This window comes from Nyctereutes procyonoides, unplaced genomic scaffold (assembly GCF_905146905.1).
Source record: "Nyctereutes procyonoides isolate TBG_1078 unplaced genomic scaffold, NYPRO_anot_genome, whole genome shotgun sequence".
Lineage (NCBI taxonomy): Eukaryota > Metazoa > Chordata > Mammalia > Carnivora > Canidae > Nyctereutes > Nyctereutes procyonoides.
Genome location: NW_026575160.1, coordinates 20,398,128 through 20,421,660, shown reverse-complemented (window position 1 = coordinate 20,421,660; position 23,533 = coordinate 20,398,128). Strand labels below are relative to the sequence as shown.

Below are 23,533 nucleotides of genomic sequence, written 5' to 3'. Positions count from 1 at the left end.
CCTGCTGCTTCTGTGTGTGGTCCTGCATGCTGTGGCATGTCTCCTGTTTCTTGGGATCTGAATAAACTGTATAAACTTCTTTCATGACAGGCATAACTGTGTTTGCATGTTTTGCTGGACTTGATTAAAATAAATACTGGGTACATTTTAACATAGAAACAGACCCCAGAACCAAATGCTCTGGGTGGGGGTGGGTGCCTGTGTTGGAGAAAGGATGACAAGACAGCCCTCTTCCCATCACCTGAAAGGACACCTACTTTATATTTTCCAGTGGCAGAGGCTGTCTGGGAAGTGGGCTCAGGCCCTGAGGACCCTGGCTGGAAGACCCTCACAAGGCTGAGGCTTGGCCAGGGGAAGGCTCATGAATTTCGTGCTTATATAATGAGGAATGTCTATACCCCTCATAAGTAAGTGGAAGAGATACTTAATGCCCTGGAGACTTAACTGAAATCAAATCTGCAGGAATTTCCAGCAAAGGAGTCCGGCAGGAAAATATTTTGTTGAGCATCTACATTCTGCTCTGGGCCAGGGACATGGCAGCTTCCTGGAGAAGGTGCTATTTAGCCTCATTGTACAAATGGGGACACTGAGGCACAGAACGATGAAGTCCCTTGCCCAGCTTGAAAGTGATGAGACCAGAACTAGAATACAAGTGTGTTGCTTCACGGCCTCCCTGGCCCCAGCTGCTTGTTGCCTCTAGACCAGTGCTACCTGCCAGACACACAGGGACAAGGGAGCCCAAGGTCGTCCCCATCTTCTGGTTGTGAGAGCACAAGTGTGATGAGGAAAGAGCCTCTACAATGCCCGGGCTTCTCGGTGAGCTCTTTGAGCCTTCCTCAGGACAGCTGTGCAGAAGCAAGGTCATGGCAACCCTTCTTCTGTTGGGTTTTGCTGGGCCCTTCTCTTCCCAGGCTCTCTCAGAGAACCCTTGGTGCCATGCAATCTCAGGCTCACCCACTACATAAGCCCATCTTGGTGGCAGGGAGGGGGCATTCCCTGAGGGCCATCTGTGTGTCAGATACCATACTGGGCTTCTTCTAAGTCATCATCACCATCACTGGGACTTTGAGGTGGGTTTTGCTATTTCCGGTGTGCAGGTGAGGAAATGGAGATAAAAAACATTTCATCTGGGCAATCAACGTGAAACACAGCCAAGAAGTAGTAAAGCTGGGCTCAAGCCAGTTCCTCCCACTTCCCATCCCAATGTGAACCATAGCAGAGCCAGCTCTGGCATCAGTAGGTCTGGGGGAGCCTCAGGAGCCTCCCCACAGCCACAGCTGCCCCTCCTCACCACCACGTTGGTTTTAGCCTCAGTTTCCCTGCTCAGTCCTCCCATTTCCTGCTGACTGGAGCCCTGTCCTGAATGCACACCCAGGTCCCTGACCTCCTCAACTCCCGTTAGAAACAAAAGGTGGATATTTTTATTTAAGGCAGTGAAATGTGCGCTCATTCACAGACACCAGCCAGGCAGTCCACCCGTCACAACAAAGAGAGTACAGGGAAGCAGACATCTGGGAACTCTCCAGAAGGAAGGAACAGCACCCCTCTCTGGGAGGAGGTATGTTTGGGGACACCCACACCAAATAGGTCATAATCTGCTCCCCAGTGTGCACATATTCATTATTCATTACAAAAGAAATATCTGTTTATTGTAGAAAAATCTACAACATTGAGAAAGGAAGAATAAGAAGACCTTATAATCCGATCATCCTACCACCTAGTGTCTGTGTGTCTAATACCTGTGTGTAGTTACAAAATTCGAGTTACACTGCTTATTGCATATTACAAAGTGTGTAGGTACAGGTTTGTAGGCACAACTGGGGTTTCAGCGCTTCTAATTTTGGCATTTTAGCCCCCTTTTTGGGCGCCCAAGGGTGGTGGTGTTTGGTGGGACCCGCAGCTTCCCGCAGGGCTCCTGGGCTTCAGGGCCGCTGGGAGCGGGCGTGTCTGCAGGGCCCTGGCCCGGCCGCGCCTCCAGGTGGCAGGTGCGCGCTCTCCAGGGCCCCGGGGCTGCGGACCCAGCCCGGCCCGGCCACCCCGAGCTGTCGCGGGCCCTCGAAGCGCTTGGCGCCGGGCACGGGGCCACCTGCGCCCGCGGCGACCCCAGCGGGGCCTGGGAAGGCGGCTGGCCCACGTCCTCCCTGGCTTTGTCCCCGAGGGAGTGGCACAGCGGGCCGCCTGGAGGGGACACGGGGACGAAGGAGAGATTGAGAGGGATGAGGGCCAGGTCTGCCATCTGTGAACTCACTTTCTTTTTTTTAAATTTATTTATTGATGAGAGGCAGAGCCACAGGCAGAGGGAGAAGCAGGCCCCCTGCAGGAGCCCGATGCGGGACTCGATCCCGCGACCCCGGGGTCACACCCGGGCCTGAAGGCAGGTGCTCCACCGCGGGGCCACCTGGGGGCCCCTGTGAACTCATTCTGGAATTGCGGTGAGCCGCTCTGATGATTCCTCTCATCCTCTTCGGCTCCCTCCCCGGGGCTGGGCCCCGGCTGCTCCCCCGGGATGTCGGGGTGTCCCTGCGGGGACAGCTGGGCGCCCCCCCCCCCGGCACAGGGCGTCACCCCGCCGCGGGGGCCGGGCAGGCCTCTGGGCCTTGAGGCAGCGTCGGGGCGCAGTCCCAGCCCGTGGGGTGTCCCGACCCCAGGCCACTCCTAGGCAGCCCGCGGCCCCGTGGAGAAGCCCTGGCCTACGGGGCCACCCCGCTCCCTGCTTCCAGGGCTCCGACCGCGAGGGGCCCCGGCCCCGCCGCCCCATTACCACCAGGCCTCCGCCCGGGACCGGCCTGGGGACCCCGAGTCCAAGGAAGGACACAGGCCCCTGCGCGGCGCTGCGGGGAGGGCGGGGGCGGCGGGTTAGAGACGCCAGAGGCCGGCGAGCAGGGCGGAGCTGGGAGCTGCGCGGGGAATGCCAGCCCGGGCCTGTCCCGGGAAGAAGCACAATGGCTCTTTATCACTGGGTGTTACAGGATTTCAATGGCCGGAGCCAGCCAGATAGGCCAGGGGATGATTAAGGGACAGAATGCAAGGCATTGTGAGGGGGCCGCGCTTTGCCGGGCCCTGGAGGTCCTATCACAGCAGCCACTGTTCACTGGGCCCCTGCCTGGGCCCCCACCCACTTCCTCAGACGTCCTGTGAGACAGGGACACGGCTCTATTCATCTCTTCCCAGGCAAAGAGCAGCGGAGCAGTGGTCAGTCCTGGGGTCTGGGAGGGCCCCTGGGGAGGGGAGATGAAGGGGCAGGAGCCCAGGGAGGGTGCAAGGTGAAGGTGAGCCTGGGTTAGCTCACAGACCCCGGGGGGATCAGGGGAGGGCTGTGGGGGGCAGGATGAGTTAGTGTTGCAGGTGGAGGGGAGGGCAGGGCAGGGAGAGGCTGTTGCTGGCCCACACCCTGAGACAGGGTGTCGGGAAGCCCAAGTTCAGAATCCCTGTCCCACTTGACGGCTATGTGGCTTTGGCATATTGTGTGCCTTTCCTGAGTCTTGTTTTCCTTGTCTGCAAAATGCAGACACTGACATTTGCCTCAGGAGGGGATGCGGCAGTGAAATTAAAATGAAATGAAGCATAAGAAAGTACCTCGCGCAGCACTTGGCACAAAGCATGAGTTTGGGTTCAGGGGGATGTTTTCCGTGGCCCGTCAACAGGTATACCAAACCCTCAGCCCTGCCAGTTCTACCCCCTGAGAAAGGTTCAAAGTATGATTCCAGAAAGCAGGGCGTTGGGAGGGGGCAAGGTAAGGCTGAGGGCAGTTAGACTACTGCAATCATCCTAGCGCTCGCTCGTTCTGGTCTGAGCTAAGGCCGGGTGCGTGGGACTGGAGAACGAGCAGTGATTCTAAACAGGATCTGAGGTCACCAGATTTGCATTTTAGAAGGATGACTTTCAAGCGCTGTGAATGACTGGGCCTGTATTTTCTCTCCTTGGATTATTTTATTGTTTCATTTGAATCGTTTTATTGTCCAGTCTCCATTTATCTGATTTTTGCCTTCACTCATTAATGAAGGACACTTTCTCCCCTGCATTTGCCAGAGGGCGTCACTCGGCAACAGATGTGTCTGCTACTACACAGCGTGGCAAGATGGGCAGTCCTCTTCCCGTGGTATCATGGGACTCATTTTCCAGAAATTCTGCCCCAAGAAGCTAACTAGGCTGAATTGTTCATGTGACACCTTTCTGGTTCCTCAGAAGAGGTTGGTCTCAACCCCCACCCCCAGAGCCACTGCCCCCAATGGGCTGGCGGGGCATTGCATGGGGGGCCCTCCTCGTCCTGGCCGCCCTCATCCAGGACTTTGGTGATCTGAGGGCCAGGGGCACCTGCTTTCCCATCTGTGCCACATGCTGACGGAGGTGGACAGGCAGCCCTGATGAGTTTAAACTGGAGTCCATTGGGGCTGGCTCAGGGGACAAACCCGGGTGACCGACACTGCATTACTCTGTGACCCTCCTCTCTGAAGAGCAAGGCCTGCCCTATTGGGCCATGTGTGCGCACCCAGCTCTTCCCATTAGTGCAAATTCTCTCTCCTACTCCAAGAACAGGCTTCCCACAGTACCCCTCCCTGGACAAGTGAGCTACAGCTGTGTCCTGGGTTCGGGGGGTGGTGCTTGGGTATGTTCTGGGCGTCGAGTGTGGCTGTGTGTTCAGATCTCATTTCCTTCCCTTGACCTCAGGGGTTCGTCTCTGCAAAGGGACCCTCCACTCTCATTGGCCAGGGACGCTGAAATTTCCAGTGCCGGTTTTCTCCCCATCAGAGTCAGAGCTACTTAGGTCAGAGTGGGGGAGAGAGAGAGATGGATAGGCCAGACAGGGAGCACTGTGGGGTGCTGTCTGTGGGTGCTGAGGGGTACAGTCACCTGATCCCTCCCCAGCTCTCCAGTAGAGGATGCTAAGGGGTTCCAGACCCTCTCTCATTTCTGGTCTATCCCCTGGGTTTCTGAAATTTTTGTTTCTTTCGTCAACTCCTTCCTCTTTAATAAAGGAAATTCACCAGGAATTTATTTAATAACATTCTAGTACGTGCACCAGATTATTCGGCTGGTTGGCTACTTGAACTGTCCGTCTTGGCTTCATCTCATTTGATTGCCTCACTAATTTCTTTGTTTTGGTGAAGATAAAGACAATTCAATATATTATAGCTTCCCATGTTATAAATTTTCAAGATTGGAAGTTTTTAGTAACACTGGTGGAACTTTCTGCATTTGGGGTAGATGTGCCTCATTAGTTTATTCATTCCACAGGTTTCAGAGGTGCCTCCTGCTCATAAATGAATTATCTTAATTGAATGCGAGACTGTTTTGGACTTAGCCTGGGACCCAGGCTGAGATCACTATGCTACAAGGAGGCCACAGAGCAGGGGGAGCCACTTGCTTTAGGGTTTCTTAAGAGGTATTGCTTCTTGAAGAAGTTCCATTAATGTCCCCAGTGGCCCTTTTCTTATTTCTAGATCAAAATGAAGAATCATTATTGTTCCTTGGGTGATAAATGGGAAATTTCTAGGAAGAAAGATGGCACTCCCTTATCGCTATAATGGGAGTGGGTTACAGGGGCCTTGATGTGTTTCTCCAGTAGACTAGACCTCCACTATGTGGAGGTCTCCACATAGGACCTGTGATGTCCCACAGACCTTCATTCTTTGGACAGATAAGCTGATCTGGTCTACTCTCTGACCCTCCAGCTCCTGGCTTTGGAGCTTCAAATAGCTTCAAGCCTTTCCTGAAATGAGGACAGAAGGTGCACTGTGAGTCATCAAGTGCCAAGACCTCCCGTCTCACTTGGAGATCCGGATCCAATCTCCCAATATTCCCAGCTGCCACTCTGCTACTCCTTCCACAGCATGGTTTGGGGCTAAATTCTCTCACAAATCCCTCCTCCCATTCATCCTTCTTTGGAGGCTGGTCGACTAAGTCTCTTGGTCCTTGCAGCTCTGTGAAGACAACTGCCCCTTTTGTGGGGGACATCTATCTATTGGTCTTGATAATAGATCAAGTTTCTGGGTTCCATGTGACTGCAACTCATATCTCTGGGCTCTTGTACTCAGAGCCTCTTAACCTTTGCTTAAAAGGGTCTCATCCAGGGATGAGATGGTTAGCAGTTGAGCTAACCTGCCTGGATGGTTAGCAGTTGAGCGTCTGCCTTGGGTTCAGGTCATGATCCCAGGATCTGGGAGTGAGTCCCACATTGGGCTCCCTGTGGGGAGCCTGCTTCTCCCTCTGCCTAAGTCTTTGCCTCTCTCTGTCTCTCATAAATAAATAAATAAAGATCTTTAAAAAAAAAAAGTCACTCAGGCCTCAACATCCCATAGTGGGAAGGGATCAGCGTCTGTCCTCGGTTGAAAGATGACAATGAAGATATGATTTAGTTGTGTCTTTCCCAGCAGTAAAAGAAAGTCAACTAATTTTTTTACCAGCACCCATGATGTCCTTGAAGAAATAAACCTCCCTCATTTCCTCATGTAGCCTGGACAATTCTTCAGTCTGGCATGTATTTTTATGTGGGTGACTCTTACCCTAACCTCCAAACCTTACAGAAACCTGAAGAATGCCACAAAGATTCACCTGTCTTAGTCTCCTTTCTTCACAAAGTGCTGATCTTGCCAAACTCTGTTATTTATTCACAGGTTCTTCCCAAAGTCTGTAGCTCAAGGCATCTGACAGGTAGGTAGAAAGAGGAAGGAGCTCATATGAGCATAGTTTTCTAGGGAATCACTCATCACGGTTTGATAACACAATTATGGAAATAAATTGTTCTAGTCAGACAAGTTACCTTGATGCACTCAAGTCAGGTCAAGGAAAAAGGAGGTTATTAAAAAGATAAACGTGGAAAAAAATGAACAACTGTCAGGATCCAAGATATCTCCATGAATGGAATCCTCTAAACTGTCTTCTCTCTCTCTTTCCCTCCCCTTTTCCCTCTCCTGTCTCTATTTGCATTTCTCTGCACAACTGTCCCATTGTCCTTTCTCCATCGGTCAATTTCCTCTGCTTGCTCATAGGTCCTATTGTCCTATGGGCTTGAGATGGTCCATTGTGACCCCTCTGTGTGAATCCTATATCATGGACTTTGGGTTTCAATTCCCACTAAATGGCTTAGCCTCTTGGCCATAGTTTGCAGATCTGTGTGCTGATGAGCCCCCATGGTTGGGGGGCCTACCTTGATCTAATCTGCTTTGGCCAGGAGATGCTAGGTCACAAGGTGCTAGGCCAAATGTTGGCCTAAGCACTAAGTACTGTGCAGGATTGTGTCCTTCAGAAAATACTGGGCGTGTGGCAAGTACACTAAAGTAGGTCCACTCCAGCATATATTCCTGCCATGGTGAGAATCTGAGATTTTTCTCTCTCCATTTCAAGTAAAGGTAGAAAAAAGGTAATTCTCAGGAAGGTGGACTCTGGATGTTGTTGAGAGCACAAATTTTCCCCAGAAAGAGCCTGGTTACTTGTAAACAAATGCCACCGTTCTTTAAAAACACACACACACACAAAAAAAATGCCAAGAATGTCCTGTTATATCTACTTAGTATGACCCTTTGTGGATTCTGGAATCTGGAGCAGATGGGGAGGGGGTCAAGAAGCATTGTTTTTCCTTTAATTTTCATCTAACTTTGCCCAGAGGACAATTTGGCTGAGCTTCCATGGCCAATCACAAGAGAGAGGCAAAGCAGTTGCCCTCTGTTTCATACCTATTAAGGAGGCTGGGGTGGGAGTGTGTGTGTGTTGAGAAACAGCTAACAGAATCTGGATAGGGAGCAAAGGACAGATGTTGGTGATCAAAACAAGAGGTGCATGAAAAGAAAGCACATTTTTGGTGGGCAGCTATTTCCTTCTATTTAGAGATATCATGATCTTAGCCTCTGGAAAGAGGTTCCCTCCTGCCGGGTGGGTCTTAAGCTAACTGACTTGAACCTGGGAAGACTGTACTGAGTACACTCAGCTCGACCCCACTCTCTTTTTCTTGGGCTTGGGCTGTCCCACAGGGTGAAGTTTTTTTTTGTTTTTTGTTTTTTGTTTTTTTTTCTGTTCCTCTGTCTTATTGAAGCAGCTGACTCCCTGCCTTAGGAAAACCCACCCCTGGTCAGTGTTTCTAGGAACCGGATGGGTATATCAGGCAGGGGAAGCTAAGGGCTGCAAGAAACAGCTTCCAGAAATGGAGCAGCTTCTCCCTTTTCTAAGCCCTCGGAGTCCTCTCCAATCAGTCTGCAGATGGGGGTGGGAAGGAAAGCAGGAGAAAATTCAAGGGCAGTTTTTATGGATCATGCTAAGAGAGTGTGTGACTTTTCTCACAATCCATTGGCCAAAACTCATATAAGCAGAGTTGCTTAGCTCTAAGAGAGGCTGAGAAATGGAGAGTGCAGCTGTGCCTAGAGGAAGGGCCACAGAGATACGGGTGAGCAGCTGCATATGCCACAGCCAGGAACTCTCTTTCTAGAATTCATTATTAGTCGGCTCTCTTGCCTGCAGGTATAAGCCACATTTATTTGTAACAAGGATGTTTTATTCTCCCTTCTGTCATCCTTTGTTTTATTTTATAATCTGCTCAAAGCTCTCATGGGGAAGAGGGAGGCTATTTTTGGACCTCTCAACTCCAACATTTGGTGCATGGCCTTAGAACACCGAGAAATAGAAGTAGGAGTTGAATAACAAATTGGGAGGAGATTTAGACTTTAATTTTCTTTGAACCTTAAATCACAAGGGGAAGAGAATATGATTCTGGACTTTAAATCCTTTGGACTTTAGTATCTTTGGACTTCAACTTAACTTAATCGTTGAACTTTAATTCCTTCCCAGAAAATTCATGACGAGCAAGAGTTGATATTCAAATTTGGAACATTGGTATTTTATTGCTGGAGTATTTTAACGTCACTTGATCTCATTGCAGAACATATAACGGGTTATGTTTGGGGTGCCCATATAATTTATCACCCAAACTAGGATATTTTTGAGAGAGAAAGGAGGCTCTATTAAGCCTCTATTAATTAAGCCAGAACCACAGGTATAAACCTGGACTGTTTGGGGTGAACTTGGGTGTATGGTCACTCCAGCTATACTGAACAAGGTAGACAGACCTAAGCAGGCAAGAGAAATGGAATGAAGAATGAATTCCCAGCAATGTAGTAGATTTAATTTATGAAGATTTCCTGACCCACATAAAGGCCCTCTAGGGATCAGTTCTAACCTGTACATCAGTGGTCCCAGGGGGATCCACAAAGGGGCCATCCAGTCAGGCAACAGGAGCCACCGTAGATATTTCAGACAAAGGGGACTCAATGCAGGGAATTGAGTGCACAAGTGTTGGAGGACAGGGACAAGAGAGAGAGCAAAAAAGGAGGAGTAGCAGAGAGATGAGTAACCACAGGAAGCTGTTACCATCCCTGAGACTAGAGGAACACAAAGTAAGAGGTGGGGTCATCCCAGGAGGCTGGGCCCTCAGGGTAGATGCTACTAGGATCCAAGCTCCGTGCACCCGGGGGGAGGCACAGCTAAGATGTTGCCAATAACTCTGAGGAGATGGCGAGGCTGGTGCTTGGGACAGGAGGAAAGCCCCCCATTCTCCCCAGACTGTGTCCTTCCTTCCAGTCTCCTGCCCATCTCCCATTGGCAGACCCTACCTAACAGGATCCAGCTGCCACGGGATTCTGGGAAATGCAGTTTGCAGAGTCCCAGCCCCCGAATTAAGGGTGGAGCTGAGAAGCAGCAGGGAGATGAAGGGCCTGCACGCAGTGGATGGCACCAGGGGCGTGCCTGAGGAAGGAGGAGCAGAAAGGTCTCCTCGAACTTCTGATCTTCTCTGAGTATTGCCACACTCCGCCAACCACGGCTTAATAGTTGAGCACAAACAGATTGGGAACAGTTGAGGAAAGCCACAGTGGGTGCTTCTCTATTCTGGATGTTTCCTTTCACATGACGTGGAAATGTCACATTCCCAGCTTCTCTTTGTTTGCCCTCCCATCAACGCAGGAAAAAAAGGAATGGCCTAACCTGTGTGGTGAATTTGGGGAGAAGAAACTGAGCAAGCTCAGCTCAGCCTTTCCCTCCTCTTGGGTGTGGCTGGCTTGTAGGGTGCTGATGTTCTCTCCCACCCCTCCATGTGGAAATCTTACCAGTTCATTCATGAAACTAATATATTGGCACCTGCTCCATGTCAGGCACGGTTCTGCTCCTGGGGATACCACAGGGAATAAAATAGAGAAGGTCCTTATGTCATGGGCTATGCAGGCAGTCAACCACGAACATAACCAATAAGGGCGCTGTATGGTATATTAGAAGGTGATAAACAACACAGAACAGTGAAGGGGGACCAGGGCTGCTGGGCTGGTGCTCGCAGTTCTAAGCTGTGGTCTGTGTCGGCCTCTCTTAGCAAGTCCCTCTGAGCAAACGGGGTGAGCTATTTGTTGCCAACCCTCAGAACCTCAACAAATGCCCTACACTTTGAGGGGAATATTGACCATTCTGTTCCTCAGTCTAAGCAATCCCTTGTCCCCAGTCCTGGACAGGCCCTGAGAGGCTCATATGAGTAGGACTCTGAACCCAGCCCCCAGCAGAGACAGGTTTAATCACCTCCTGAGGTATTGTCTGGGGATCTCAGTGAGAATAGCCTATTAGTGTTTTAACCAGCTTTGCAAACAGATGCATATGGTCCCTTACCCTGCCCACTGTACCCTGCTGCTGAGTTGCCTCCAAGAGGGTGGTAATGGCTAAGGCTATTGGCAAGCAAGTGAACACTGTTTTTTTTTCTTTAAGGGCAGCAGTCCTCAAAGTGTGGTTCAGAGCCTGGAGAGCCATGTCTTTGAGAAGCTTTCAGGGGGTGGTATGTGAAGTCAGAACTATTTTCAAAGTAGCACGAGGGTGCTTTTGGCCTTTTTCATTTTCACTCTCTCGTGTGTATAGTAGAATTTTCCAGAGGTTACGTGGCATGTAATAGCACAACAGATTGAGTGCAGAAGCGGATTAAAATACTCCTTTTTTCCCCCTAACTACATATTTGTGTGAAGCCTGATTTTCTTTATACATTTCCATCAAAACAACATATTGCAACAGATTGAGTGCAGAAGATATGAAAATCCAGCTGTCTTCTATTAAGCCAAACTTAAAGAGATTTGCAGAAGTTAAAACAATGTCACCCTTCTCACTAATTTCTTTTTTTTTTTTTTGGTTGGTGGGGGGAAAAGGTACCGTTACTTTCCATATAAAAGATATGTATGCTAATATGTAATGAGCTTATTATTGTTTCTTGTAAAGAAATTCATAAATATTAAATATTTTTTCACTTTTAATTTTTAATGCAGTAAATATCAGTGAGTATAACCCACAGAAACGAACATAAAGGGGTTTTGAGACAAATAAGTTTAAGATATGACTGCTCTAGAGGGCTTTGATGGGCTAGTATACCCACCCACATGTTGTTCGAGCCCCCCAAATACCTCTTAAAGAGACATCCTTCCTTGAGTCCAGACATCACATAAATACATGGCCATCCTTGTCCACTTGACTCTCTACATACATGGAGAACTCTATTGTCTTGGGGAAAAAATGCCATCAATCTAGAGTGGAAAGAAGAAATGAGAGCTACCCTGGGTTTACCTAACAGCTGTCTGGAGAGTTGCAAAGTGATAGAGTTGTAGTCTTAGGAGAACACATTTGTGCTTCGGTCAGACCCAGGGAAATTAGGTGGAGGTAAGCAAAGGAGGCCCACATGCTTCCAGCCATGAAGAACTTGGGCTCCTGAGCTTCAGCCCACTGAAGGGCTGCACAGAACCCCCTGAACCACAATCACCCGAATTGCTTATCATTCATACAGATTTCCAGGCTCTGCCCAGAACCGAGTGAAACAAAATTCTAGGGCTGGAGATCTAGCAATGTGTACTTTTTTTTTTTTTAACTCCTTGAGTGATTCTGTGAGGTAGCTTTGGGACCATTTGGTCAGTCTACTTAAAGCCAGTCACGTAGTTATGGGGTTATGTGAATTACTTGTGGTTGGCCTCAGATATTTCTCCCAGCTATCTACTGGGGGCCCAAAGTACATACCTGTGGTGATTAGTTCTTTGGGGTTAGGGCGGCACCATCTCCAGTGTTCCCTACCTACGTGTAAATCTCCCAAGGAATGTGCGTTCAGCTATGCTCTGGGAGTAACATCTTAGCAGGTGTATTATAAACCTGCTCTGCCCTGAGGGATGAGGAAGGGAAGAAAGGATGGGGACAGGGAGGAGAAGGAGACCTTGGGGAAGGATATAGAAGTGGGAAAAGCTTAAGGACTCCAGGCCCCCTCAACAGGCAAGAAGAGAACAGAAGATGAATATTGATTTCTGCTAAACTGACTCCCAAGGCTCTGTGAAGGAGCCAAGACGTTTCTGCAGATTTTGAAAAATGTTGGCATCAATATCCCTATTACTAGATGCTAATGATACATGTTGGCTCTGAATGCAGAGAAAGAACCCAGAAGGATCTTTCAGCCATCTCTGCTGTTTCTTGTATGTCACCGAGACCCAACTGAACACCTACCTCCCTGTTTCCAGTCTGGTTCCCTTCTCTGCACCGTTTCCAGAATAATTGTTCTAAAAGGCTTTTGAAGACAGTTTTAGGAACTGTTTATTGTGAAACATAACACACATTCACAAAAGTGCACAAAACCTAAATATGTAGTTTAGCGAGTAATTAGAACACATCACTGCCACCCAGAGCAAGAAATAGAGCCCTTCTGCATGCCCCCTCTCAAAGATAGCGGTTCCCTCCCCATAAGTGTGCTCTGGTTTCAGCTTTTACAAAAAGTAGTTTTCTTGCTTTGCTTAAGAATTCTATCATCTATGTTTGCATCCCCAGGCACAGTAGTTTAACTTTGGCTGGTTTTTGAATTTTATATGAATCAGATTATCTATAGTATCTTTTGGTATCTAGCTTCTTTACTTTTACATTATGTTTTTAAAGGTTTTTTTTCATGTTGTGGTAAGCAACTGTTTTTTTTTTCCTTTTTGTTACTGTAAAAGTATCTTAATTTATGAAATATACCATAATCTGTTTATTCTCACTGTTGGTGGACATTTGTTTTGCCTCTAATCGGGGTTCTTATAATCAATGCTATTATGAGCTTTCACATATATCATGGTGCATATAATTGCACTCTTCTGTGGTGTCCTGTGTGCTCAGGACTGAAATTTCAAGGTCATGGGGTATAGTCACCCTTAACTTTACTAGTTAAAGACACAAAATTTTCCAGAATGGTTGTACTAATTATTCGCCCACCAGAACAGAATGAGAATTTCTGATGCTCCATGTCCTTACCGGTACTCAATATTTGTCAAAGTTTTAAGTTTTTGCCAGTCTGGTGGGTGCATATTATTTTCTCATTGAGGTTTAATTAATCTTCTCCTGATTTTTTTTAAATTTTATTTATTTATTCATGAGAGAGAGAGAGAGAGAGGGAGAAAGAGAGAGAGAGAGGCAGGGACACAGGCAGAGGGAGGAGGCTCTGTGCAGGGAGCCCAACATGGGACTCGATCCCGGGTCTCCAGGATCACAACCTGGGCTGAAGGCGGCGCTATATCGCTGAGCCACCTGAGCTGCCCTTCTCCTGACTTTTAGTGGCATTAAACATTACACACCTTTCCTGGCCATTTGGACCACCTCTTTCCTGAGGTCAAGTCTTGCCCAGTTGCCTGTCTTCTATTGTCTTTTCTTACTGATTAGCATTTTATATATTCTAAATACTAGATCTTGCCCAGTCATATGTGTTACAAACATCATCTCCCATGCTATGGCTTGCCTTTGAGTTTCTAATTTTAAGTAATCAAATTTATTGATCTTTTCCTTTATGAACTGTAGCTCTTGTGTTTTGTTTAAGAGCTATTTCCCTACTTAGAGATCTTAAAGATAGTCTCCTATATGATCTCCTTAGGGTTGTTTTGTCTTCACAGTCAGATCCATAATCCGACTGTAACCGATTTTGCATGTAATCCTCTAGGCTTTCATTTGAATTTTCTTTCATGTAAACACTCAACTGTCCTAGCATTGTGTATTGGAAAGATAACAGTCCATCTGCAATGCTGCCTCTGAAATAAATCAAGTTTTCCAAATGGGTGCATTTTCTTCTGGACTCTTTCTGTTCTGTTTGCTAATTTGTTTACCCTGGAAACAATACCACAACCTTTACTATTATGGCTTTATGATAAGGTTTGACCCCTTTTATCAAGCTTTTCCATTTTTTTCTTCTTAATTAAGAATGTCTCAGATATTCTTGGCACTTTGCATTTCTGTATACATTTTTAGAGCTACCTCGTCAAGTTTTATAAAACTCCTGTTGAAGACGTGATGGTCGTTGTATTAATATTATACATCAATTTGGAGAGGAGAATAGATAATTTTATGATATTCAGTCTTCCAAACAGTAATCATGGTATATTTATTTCTACATTTATTTCTACATATCATCTCTCTCAATAATATTATTATTTCTCCATAGAAATTTACACATCTTTTATAAATTTATTATTAGAAACTTCATCTTTTAAGGCTATTGTAAATAACAATTTAAAAGTTTAATTTTTTATTTGCTGCTGTTATGTAGAAAGATACAGATTTTTGCATATGGATTTTATATCCTGTTACCTTATTAAATCTTATGATTACTTTTAATAATTTATCTGCATATATTATTTTGAATATTGCACTATACATTTATATCAATAATGTTGGTTTCTATTATTCATTATCAATCTTTTTAACTTTTATCTTATTTATTTTGCTTGCTTTATAGCATTGGCTAAGATCTCAGTACAATGTTGAGTTGAAATGGTTATGCTAGCATTAACTCATTCTTTATTTTAGAGAAAACACCTCCAAGTTTCATCATTAGGTTTTATGGTACATAACCTTTAGAGTTAGCTAGGAGTTTATTTTTTATCTCAAGTTTGTGAAAATTTTATTATGCCTGGATGTCAAATAATTTTATCAAACATATTCCCTGCCTCCATTAAGTTGATACTACGTTGTTTGTTTAATCATTTCATCTATTAGTGTAATAAGTTATTGAGTGGTTTTCTATTATTTTTTTTTCTAATGTTAAGCCAACTTTGTATTCCTGGAATGAAAGCAACTTGGTCATAAGTTGTAAATGGTGGTAGAAATCTGCAGTGAAGTTATGTTCTTTCTTTATTTTATTTTTTTCTTTTTTTTTAAGATTTTATTTATTTACTCATGAGAGAGAGAGAGAGGCAGAGACACAGGCAGAGGGAGAGGAAGAAGCAGGCTCCATGCAGGGAGCCCGACGTGGGACTCGATTCTGGGTCTCCAGGATCACGCCCTGAGCAGCAGGCAGCACTAAACTGCTGGGCCACCTGGGCTGCCCTGTTCTTTCTTTATGATACTACTCAGATGATCTGTTTCTTCTTATGTCCATTATGGTAAATTGTCCCATTCATTTATATTTTTCATTTTTTGTTTTTGTTTTTTTTTTTTGGTGTAAGCTTAATCATAGTATCCTTTTATTATCTCTTCATTGACTCCAGGACCTACAGTGACATCCTTAAAAAAATGAATACTGTTTACTTGTGCCTTCTCTCTTTTTTTTTTCCCCTTGACTAAATCTCACCAGACGTTTCTTTTTATTATTTTTTTCAATGAGCAGAACTTTATCTTTGCTGAATCTTTTAACTTATATTTTAGATTTCCTTAATTTTACTCCTCATTATTTTCTTCCTTAGATTTCCTTTGGGTTTATTTTGGTGATTTTTTTCTAACTTTATGAAATAGATGATTTATTCATTGTCTTTAGATTTTTCCTCCTATAAGTATTATTTTACCTATATCCCACACATCTGATATATACTTTCATTATCATTTAGTGCAATTTCTAATTTCCATATATTTTCTTCTTTGACCATAAGTTACCAAGAAATATATTTCCTAATTTCCAAACATATGGCAGCTTTCTTGTGATCAGAGAAACTTGACTGCATGAGCTCAGTCTTTCAAAAGTTTTGAAGCTTGTTTTATGACTTGGAATATTGTCAACTTTTGTAACTGCTTCACATGTGCTTTAAAAGACTTTATTTAGGGGTGTTAGGGCAAAATGCTTTCTGTGTTATTCACATTGTTCAGATTATCCAGATCATTCTAATTTTTGCTTCAATTACTAGAAATAAGTGTGATAAAATTCCCCACAAAGCTATGGGATTCGCCTATTTATTTTGTAGTTTTGACAACTTTGCAAAATATGTATTTGAAGTCATGTTGTTAAATGCACAGTTTAGAATTATTAAATCATCCTATTGAACTAAAACATTTATCACTTGCAGTGTCCCTGTTTAACTCTGCTAATGCTTTATGCCTTAAAGTTTATTTAGTCTTTGTTAACACAGTCCCACCAGCATTCATTTGGCACTGTTTGCATTGAATGCCTGGATTCATTCTTTTACTTTTGAACTTCCTGCATCCTTGTGTTTTAGGTATGTCTTTTTTTTTTTTTTTTTAGGGCAATGGGAATGCGTCTTTATTTTTTTATTTTTATTTTTTAATAATAAATTTATTTTTTATTGGTGTTCAATTTGCCAACATACAGAATAACACCCAGTGCTCGTCCTGTCAAGTGCCCCCCTCAGTGCCCGCCACCCAGTCACCCCCACCCCCCGCCCTCCTCCCCTTCCACCACCCCTAGTTCGTTTCCCAGAGTTAGGAGTCTTCCATGTTCTGTCTCCCTTTCTGATATTTCCTACCCATTTCTTCTCCCTTCCCCTCTATTCCCTTTCACTATCATTTATATTCCCCAAATGAATGAGATCATATAATGTTTGTCCTTCTCCGATTGACTTATTTCACTCAGCATAATACCCTCCAGTTCCATCCACGTTGAAGCAAATGGTGGGTATTTGTCATTTCTAATGGCTGAGTAATATTCCATTGTATACATAAACCACATATTCTTTATCCATTCATCTTTCGATGGACACTGAGGCTTCTTCCATAGGCATGTCTTTTGTAAATGACACATTGTTGTTTGTTTGTTATAAATCTGACCTGATAATCTTTGATTATTAACTGGAGCATTTAATCTGCTAACATTTATTACAATTACTGATATATTTGGATAAAAAAACCCACCATCTTCCTCTGTGCTTTCTATTTGTCCCAGCTATTCACGCTCCTGTTTCTCTCTTTTCTTGCCTTCTTTTGGATTGCTTGAGCGATATTATCTTTCAGTTTTCCTTCTCTTTTAGTTTAGAAGTTATATACATCTTTGATTCTATTATTTTACAACATGCATTCTTGAAATGACAACATGCATTTTGGGTGTATCGATGGTTAATGGTGATCTATATTCTACTCTCATTCCAGGTAATTCAAAGACCTTTAATCAATTTCACTACATTTGGTTTCTCTAGACATATGCTATTGTTGTGTGTATAAATGGTAATACTGAGTCACACCTCCTGGAACCTCATAGAGAGAGGGTCCTTGAGCAGTCCAAAAACCATTAGACTACACAAGCCAAGCCTCCGTCCACTTTAACATTCTACAAGCATGGAATTGCACTTCTAAAATGTTAACTGGAGCAGCCCTGTTGTGGATAATGCATTTTAAAAATGCAATTGCAGAGCAATGAGGCATGGGTTTTTCATGATTCCAAAAGCAAGGAGGTTGGCACCTAAATGGGGCTATCTCCTTTTAATCAAATGCAATTGAAAAGCTGTAGGGAACATGGGCAGATCTGCATATAAAATGAGGTGTATTCAGATGATGATAAAAGAACTGCAGTTGCCGGCAGGTCTGTGGCTCACCTAAGATGATTCTAGAAATACAGAATCACTTTACTTCCTGCTAAAAGTGTTTTTGTTTTCCTGTTTCCTCAGCAGACCCAGGCTGGTGGCCCCTTTCCACACTGTGCATACAGAAGGAAAAAGCAAAGTCATTTCTGTATATGTGTGTACAAAGTTGTCGAAATGAAGTGAGGAAGAAAGTTGAAGCTGCATGTTTGTTTGCTTTAACAGGGATAGTTTTTTTTCCCCTCGTGATTAATTTCAAATTAAAGCCATTAAAAAGGTGTTGCCACTTTCCGGGGAAAAAAATGGTGAGATGTGTTGCTTGGTGAAATTAAACTTCAATTAAATTATGCTTCACACCAGCCCGAAAGTAGAGAAGTTTTAACCATTCATGTTTAATTTAGTTCAGTAAAGTGGAGATATTTATTTTCTAGAGTATGGGTAAATATATTAAGCACACTTACTCTTGTTATCCTAAATTTTCACCTGCGCCTGAAGCTATGTGATAATGTAATCACAGACTTCTGTGACATCTCAGTGTAGGAAGTATCTTTATTTTACATAGCGCCCTGTTGACTTCTCTGACCCCATTTGAGCATCCAGGGCTACCTACAGTGACATCACAACACCAAGCTTGTCATCTTCTCCAGGAGCTCAAACTGTATTTCTCAATTGGGAAACTGACTTCCTAAGTAATATAGATGGGGAAGTTACACCTTCTAAAGGGCAAATGACTCAGTATTGAGTCACCAAGTCATTGGTCCCCTGGGGAAAGAATTTCAGAAGGTCTGACTCTCTGGGTCTCGCTTAAATCGTATGGGTCCCAAAACTGTATCTATAGAGAACCCACAAGATCCTCTGCTCCAGCCTTATTCTGTTCCTATCTTACAGATGAGACAGTTGATGCCCAAAGATATTAAACTATTTTTTCCCAAGGTCAGGAGACTAGTAATTCCCAGTGTTCTCATAATGTTGAAATCATATTTCCCCAAGTGTAGCAGATACGTGGAGATGAGGATTCTAGAATCCACAGCAATATAAAAGCCAGTTTCATTTTTAACAGCAGCTTCTCCTGTGGCAATATGTACCATTATCTTACGGATGTCCAGTCTTTTTGGCAAATGAGAGACACACTATTCTAGCAACTGCAGAATCACATTCCCAGTTTCTAAAGATCACAAAGCCCCTCACTCCATTCTCTCCTTCACTGTCTGACTCAGTTGATGGATGAGGTAGGCATGTAATGTCTCTTGCAGACCAGAACTTGACAGAGATTGAGAGCATCTGTCAGGAGAACCCAGGCCTCCTGTTTTGCCATCCAGGACACCTGCCAGATTTTGCTCTGTTAATTGGCTTCCATGCAGCTATTTTAGCAACGATTCTGTGGGTCTTCTGTGGCACATCTTGATTTAAAGTGAAATGTTGAAAAAGTCCTTCTCGACCACTCAAGCCATCCAGGGTTGCTCACATTTAGCTTATGGGACAGAAAGGGAGGCAACCTTCAAAACTATTGTGTGGACATAAAACTAGATTATTCAGTCTCCTCAATTCAGAGAATAATTTTCAGAGAGATGGTGACTGAGGAGTCTGATTTCTGCCTAAAGAGATACTCTCCCTAAGGATAGACAGAATTGATAAGAGAGTTTGTGGAAAAAATGCCACTGTGACCTTAAGCATGCAGTTTCTGGGTTGACACCATAATGAGGAATGGAGTGCTATTAAAATATACTGCACATTTTAATGACTCCACTAGCAGTAGGCCAAAAAAAAAAAAAAAGACTTAAGCTCAGAATAATTCTGGGAAGGAGGATTTTGCCAAGGAGATTTTAATGTCAAGAATGTATGTGAGGCTAAAAATAAGGAGCTCACGCACATTCCAGAGCCGTGGGTGGGGATGTATATATAATCAAATTAAATTATGCCATTTCCACTTATGAAAAAATCTGATGGCAAAAATTGACTAGAAAACATTTAGTCATATTTCACTTGGATTAAGCTTATAAATACCAAACTCCAGACTTGTCAAAATAAACCCCACCAGCACTTTCTGGCCGAGGTGTTAGATAGACAATGGCTGCGACATGCAAAACCGAAAGAGAGCTTACAGGAACATCATGCCTGGAAAAGCCACAGGGACTCAGCTCCCAACTAAAGAAAGGGTTTAGAGAGGTCAGAGGGGAGGAGGTGACCCTGCAGGGTGAAGACTGGAGCCCAGAGTGGCCCAAGGGAATGCCAAAGGAAGAGCCCTCAGAAAACCTCAAAGATACGTGAAACCCAGGTGCCAACTCTCAGAGACTAGAGGTCTGGGGCCCACGACTGGTTAGTATTATTGTTTTTTCCCATCAGGCAAAGTACTCCTCGATTTTAACCTTCCTCTAGAGGGTCAGCATCGGGCTCTTTTGACAAATCATTTGTTGACACAACAGGACTGTGAGGTTAGTTGTTGCCAACACACCCAACTGCAAACCAAGGCTATCTGCAGAGACACAAAGTGCCCATGCCTGGAAATGAGTTTGTTGGCATTTCAAGGACAAATTACCTTCTTGGCTACAACTTCTGAACTGCCAATCCAAAGATGGGGGAAAATCTGGGCTTTTATTTATGTCTTAGTCATAATTAGGAAGGAGACTCTTGTAGTACAACCATGCTTCTTTAGTACCCTCTACTTGCCCAACCCTAGACCTTGGCCAGAGGTGCCTCTGTCCATTGGGTTCTGGTGCTGACCAGTGGGAAGGAGGGCTGGTAGTTGCAGGGAAGTAGGAAGCATCTTTTCTGGCTGGCATGAATAGTTGGTGACTTCAAATTGTCCAGTACTGGCTGAAACAGGTGACACACACTCCTCTGGAGGTTTGGCTTGGGCATCTCCCAAAGGATGAAAGGAGCAGGATGGAGAAGTCAGCTCAGGTATCATGCACATGCCCAAGGTGGTGACAGGGACACATAACTGCTGATGGGGCTCAGCCTAGCAATCCTATTGCCCCAGAGTCTAGATAAATTCTGGCTTGGATAGAACCTGCATCTCGTGCCTCTGAGTTCTCTCCCGAAATGTCTTTCTGGAACCTCGTGATGTTTGCTCCCTGGAGAAAGAATAAATCAGGGAGGGAAAATAATTTGACCGGTTGAAAAGGGAAGTAAGGATATTAAGTAACAGATGTATTGAGGATCAAACGCTGTTGTAAGCACTTAGCATGTGATACCCCTCCTTCCCCACCACCCATAGCCCTCCTTCCCACTGGTCAGCACCAGAGCCCAGTGCTCAGGACAGAACAGGGAGACACTGGTCAAAAGGTACTACACTGCTACTAGCCCCATTTTGTAGGCAAAGAAACTGAGTTTTATGAAAGTTAAATAAACTTACTCAAAGTAAACACATTGCTATGAATCAGCAGTGGCAGGATTTGAGCCTCAGCCCCTGGCATCAAACCCAAGCCTTAAACCATTTTACGATTCTATCTCCTATGGATATCTCTACCTACTCCCTGTAGCTCATGTAGCAAAACAGCTGAAAAACAGCAAAATTACTGAGTAGTTGTGGGAGGGATCTGATTTCAGCTTTGGTACTTATTTTTCATATGACCTCAATAATGTCACTTAACTTCACGAGCCTTAAGTTGCTTATCTATAAAATGGAAATAATGCTTTGGGTCTTGCTATCACCACAGCATTGCACTGAGGAAATTCATGTTGGGAAGCTCTGAATAAAAGAAAGCTTTTCTCTGTGACCTGGTTAAGGTGGTTCCTATCGTAGGTGATGAGGTATAGGAGAAAGAGCCAGACTATGACCCGGGCCCAGGTTTGAATTTATCACACTGGCAGGACCTTTCTGACCCACAAGCATCTCATCTATTACCTGCCTGGGAGCACTGAAAGAAAAGACACAGGTCGTAATCCAAGAACAGTGGCCGTCTGCACTGGCCCAGGCAGGAGTGCCCCTTACCTGCAGGGAAAGCAGATGGAGCTGCTGAAGACACAGTAGATAAGAGGGTTGATGGCACTGTTCAAGGCTGGCAGGTTCTGAATGATCACAGAGGCATAGAAGCGCTCCTCGGTGTCTGGAAGAAGACTGAAATTGTCCAATATGTCGAAGAGGAAGTAGGGACTCCAACAGCAGATGAAGGCTGGGGAGAAGAGAGCCATTAGCACCGTAGCAGAGCACAGCTGGGGGGACTTTTCCATGGTGGCCCCAACTGGAGCTCCAAATAGAAGGTTCTTTAGTGCCTAGGATGGCTCAGAAATATTTAGGACAGTTGTGTGTTAACATTCATGTCATGTTTACTCACACACACGCACATATACACGTGCTGCCTACACATCCCACAGATACGTTGCTAAAGTTGAATGAATTTCCTGAATCTTCTCTGTCTGTAAAGGGAGGGTTCAATTTGATCACTGTGGTGAATATGTATGGAAAGATTGGAAACTGCTCAGCATGGCTTCAGCCTCTCATTCCACATAGTGTGGAAGGAAAACCAGCAAAACTCTTTGGAGAGTCTATGAGAGAAAAAAAAAAAATAGAAGACCGGGAAGCATTTTGACCAAATAGTGACTCCTGGTTTTAGGGTACGGCAGAGGGCAAGGGTGGTGCCTAATATTTTCAAGAACCAATCTGGCTTCATCACAATGTTCTTAATTTTCGTTTCTGTTTCTAAGTCAGCCACTGCAGAAAACGGCTTCCCTCTACCCCTCTCCAAGTCAATTGGTGTGTGTGAGCCCCTAATTCTGTTTGTCTCCAAATCTTCAGGGGAATTGGGTGGTGAATGGAGATCCAGGGTCGGATGGTTAATTTTATGGGTCACCTTGACTGGGTCAGGAGGTGCCCAGATATCTGGTGAGACATTATTGCTGGGTGTTTCTGGATGAGGTGAACATTCGAATCAGTACACTAAGCAAAGCAGACCATCCTCTTCGAGGGGGTGGGTCCCATTCAAGCCACGGAGGGCTTGACTAGAGCAGAAAGCTGAGTGAGAGAGGATTCATGCTGTCTGCCTAGCTTCTCGCCGGGACTTCGCTCTTCTCCTGCCTTCACACACACACTCCAACTGAACTACCCTATAGGCTCTCCTGGGTCTGCAGATCCTGGGACTTCTCAGCTCCATCATCATGTGAGCCAATTCCTTATAACAATTCTCTTTACATATATATCTATCTCCTCTTTCTCCGGAGAACCGGACTAACACCCACAAGGACAGAGGTAAACAGTCTTGGGGCTAACTAGACACGGATGTGTCCTCTTCAGCCTTCTTGCTACATCCTCTCCACCCTCCTTCTCCCCCCCCTCTTTTCCTCCATAGGACATTTCCTCAGAGAAGTCAGGCTTCCTTCACCATCTGCTTGCAGGGGCCAACTTTCCTCTGCAACTGTTTGATTGGTGTGTGTTTATTTCCCCAGGCTTTGGCAAAGTATTAAAGAGGAGGAATTGAAACACAGAGACCACGGAGCATTTCTGGGTGCTTGCAGTTAAGCCTAGCATTGGCCTAGAATAGTGGCCTAGAATAGAGGCATGAATGGGCAAAAATTGCCTTTTGGAGGCATTTTGAAAATGCACGTGTCTATGTATGTGCGTGTTTGGGGTTGCTGGGGGCTCTGGTTTGCCCAGGGATACCAGTCCTCCTGTGAAGGGCAGGCCATCCCACTCATGTCCCAAACATCCTCTGAATGCCCAACTGGGCATTTATGTAGCAGAGAACTCTATTTATAACTACCCCAGTCTGGAAACCTAGCTCTACTCTGTATATGAACACAAATATTTTTTGATAAATAGTAGATTCTCCAGAAATGCAATTCATTTGCAAAGG

The 23,533-nt window shown here is 45.0% G+C and overlaps 1 protein-coding gene across 2 annotated transcripts in view; it reads right to left on the bottom strand.

The window, feature by feature from the left end:
- Positions 1-20,724: 20,724 nt before the first annotated feature.
- NPSR1 (neuropeptide S receptor 1) overlaps positions 20,725-23,533 on the bottom strand; it is a 140,939-nt gene continuing 138,130 nt past the window's right edge. For both annotated transcript variants that reach the window (XM_055314749.1, XM_055314750.1), the window contains 2 exons: positions 21,676-21,856; positions 20,725-20,815 (listed from right to left, as the gene is read on the bottom strand). In XM_055314749.1, coding sequence (XP_055170724.1) covers positions 20,725-20,815; positions 21,676-21,856 — 272 coding nt within the window. The remainder of the gene's footprint in view (positions 20,816-21,675; positions 21,857-23,533) is intronic.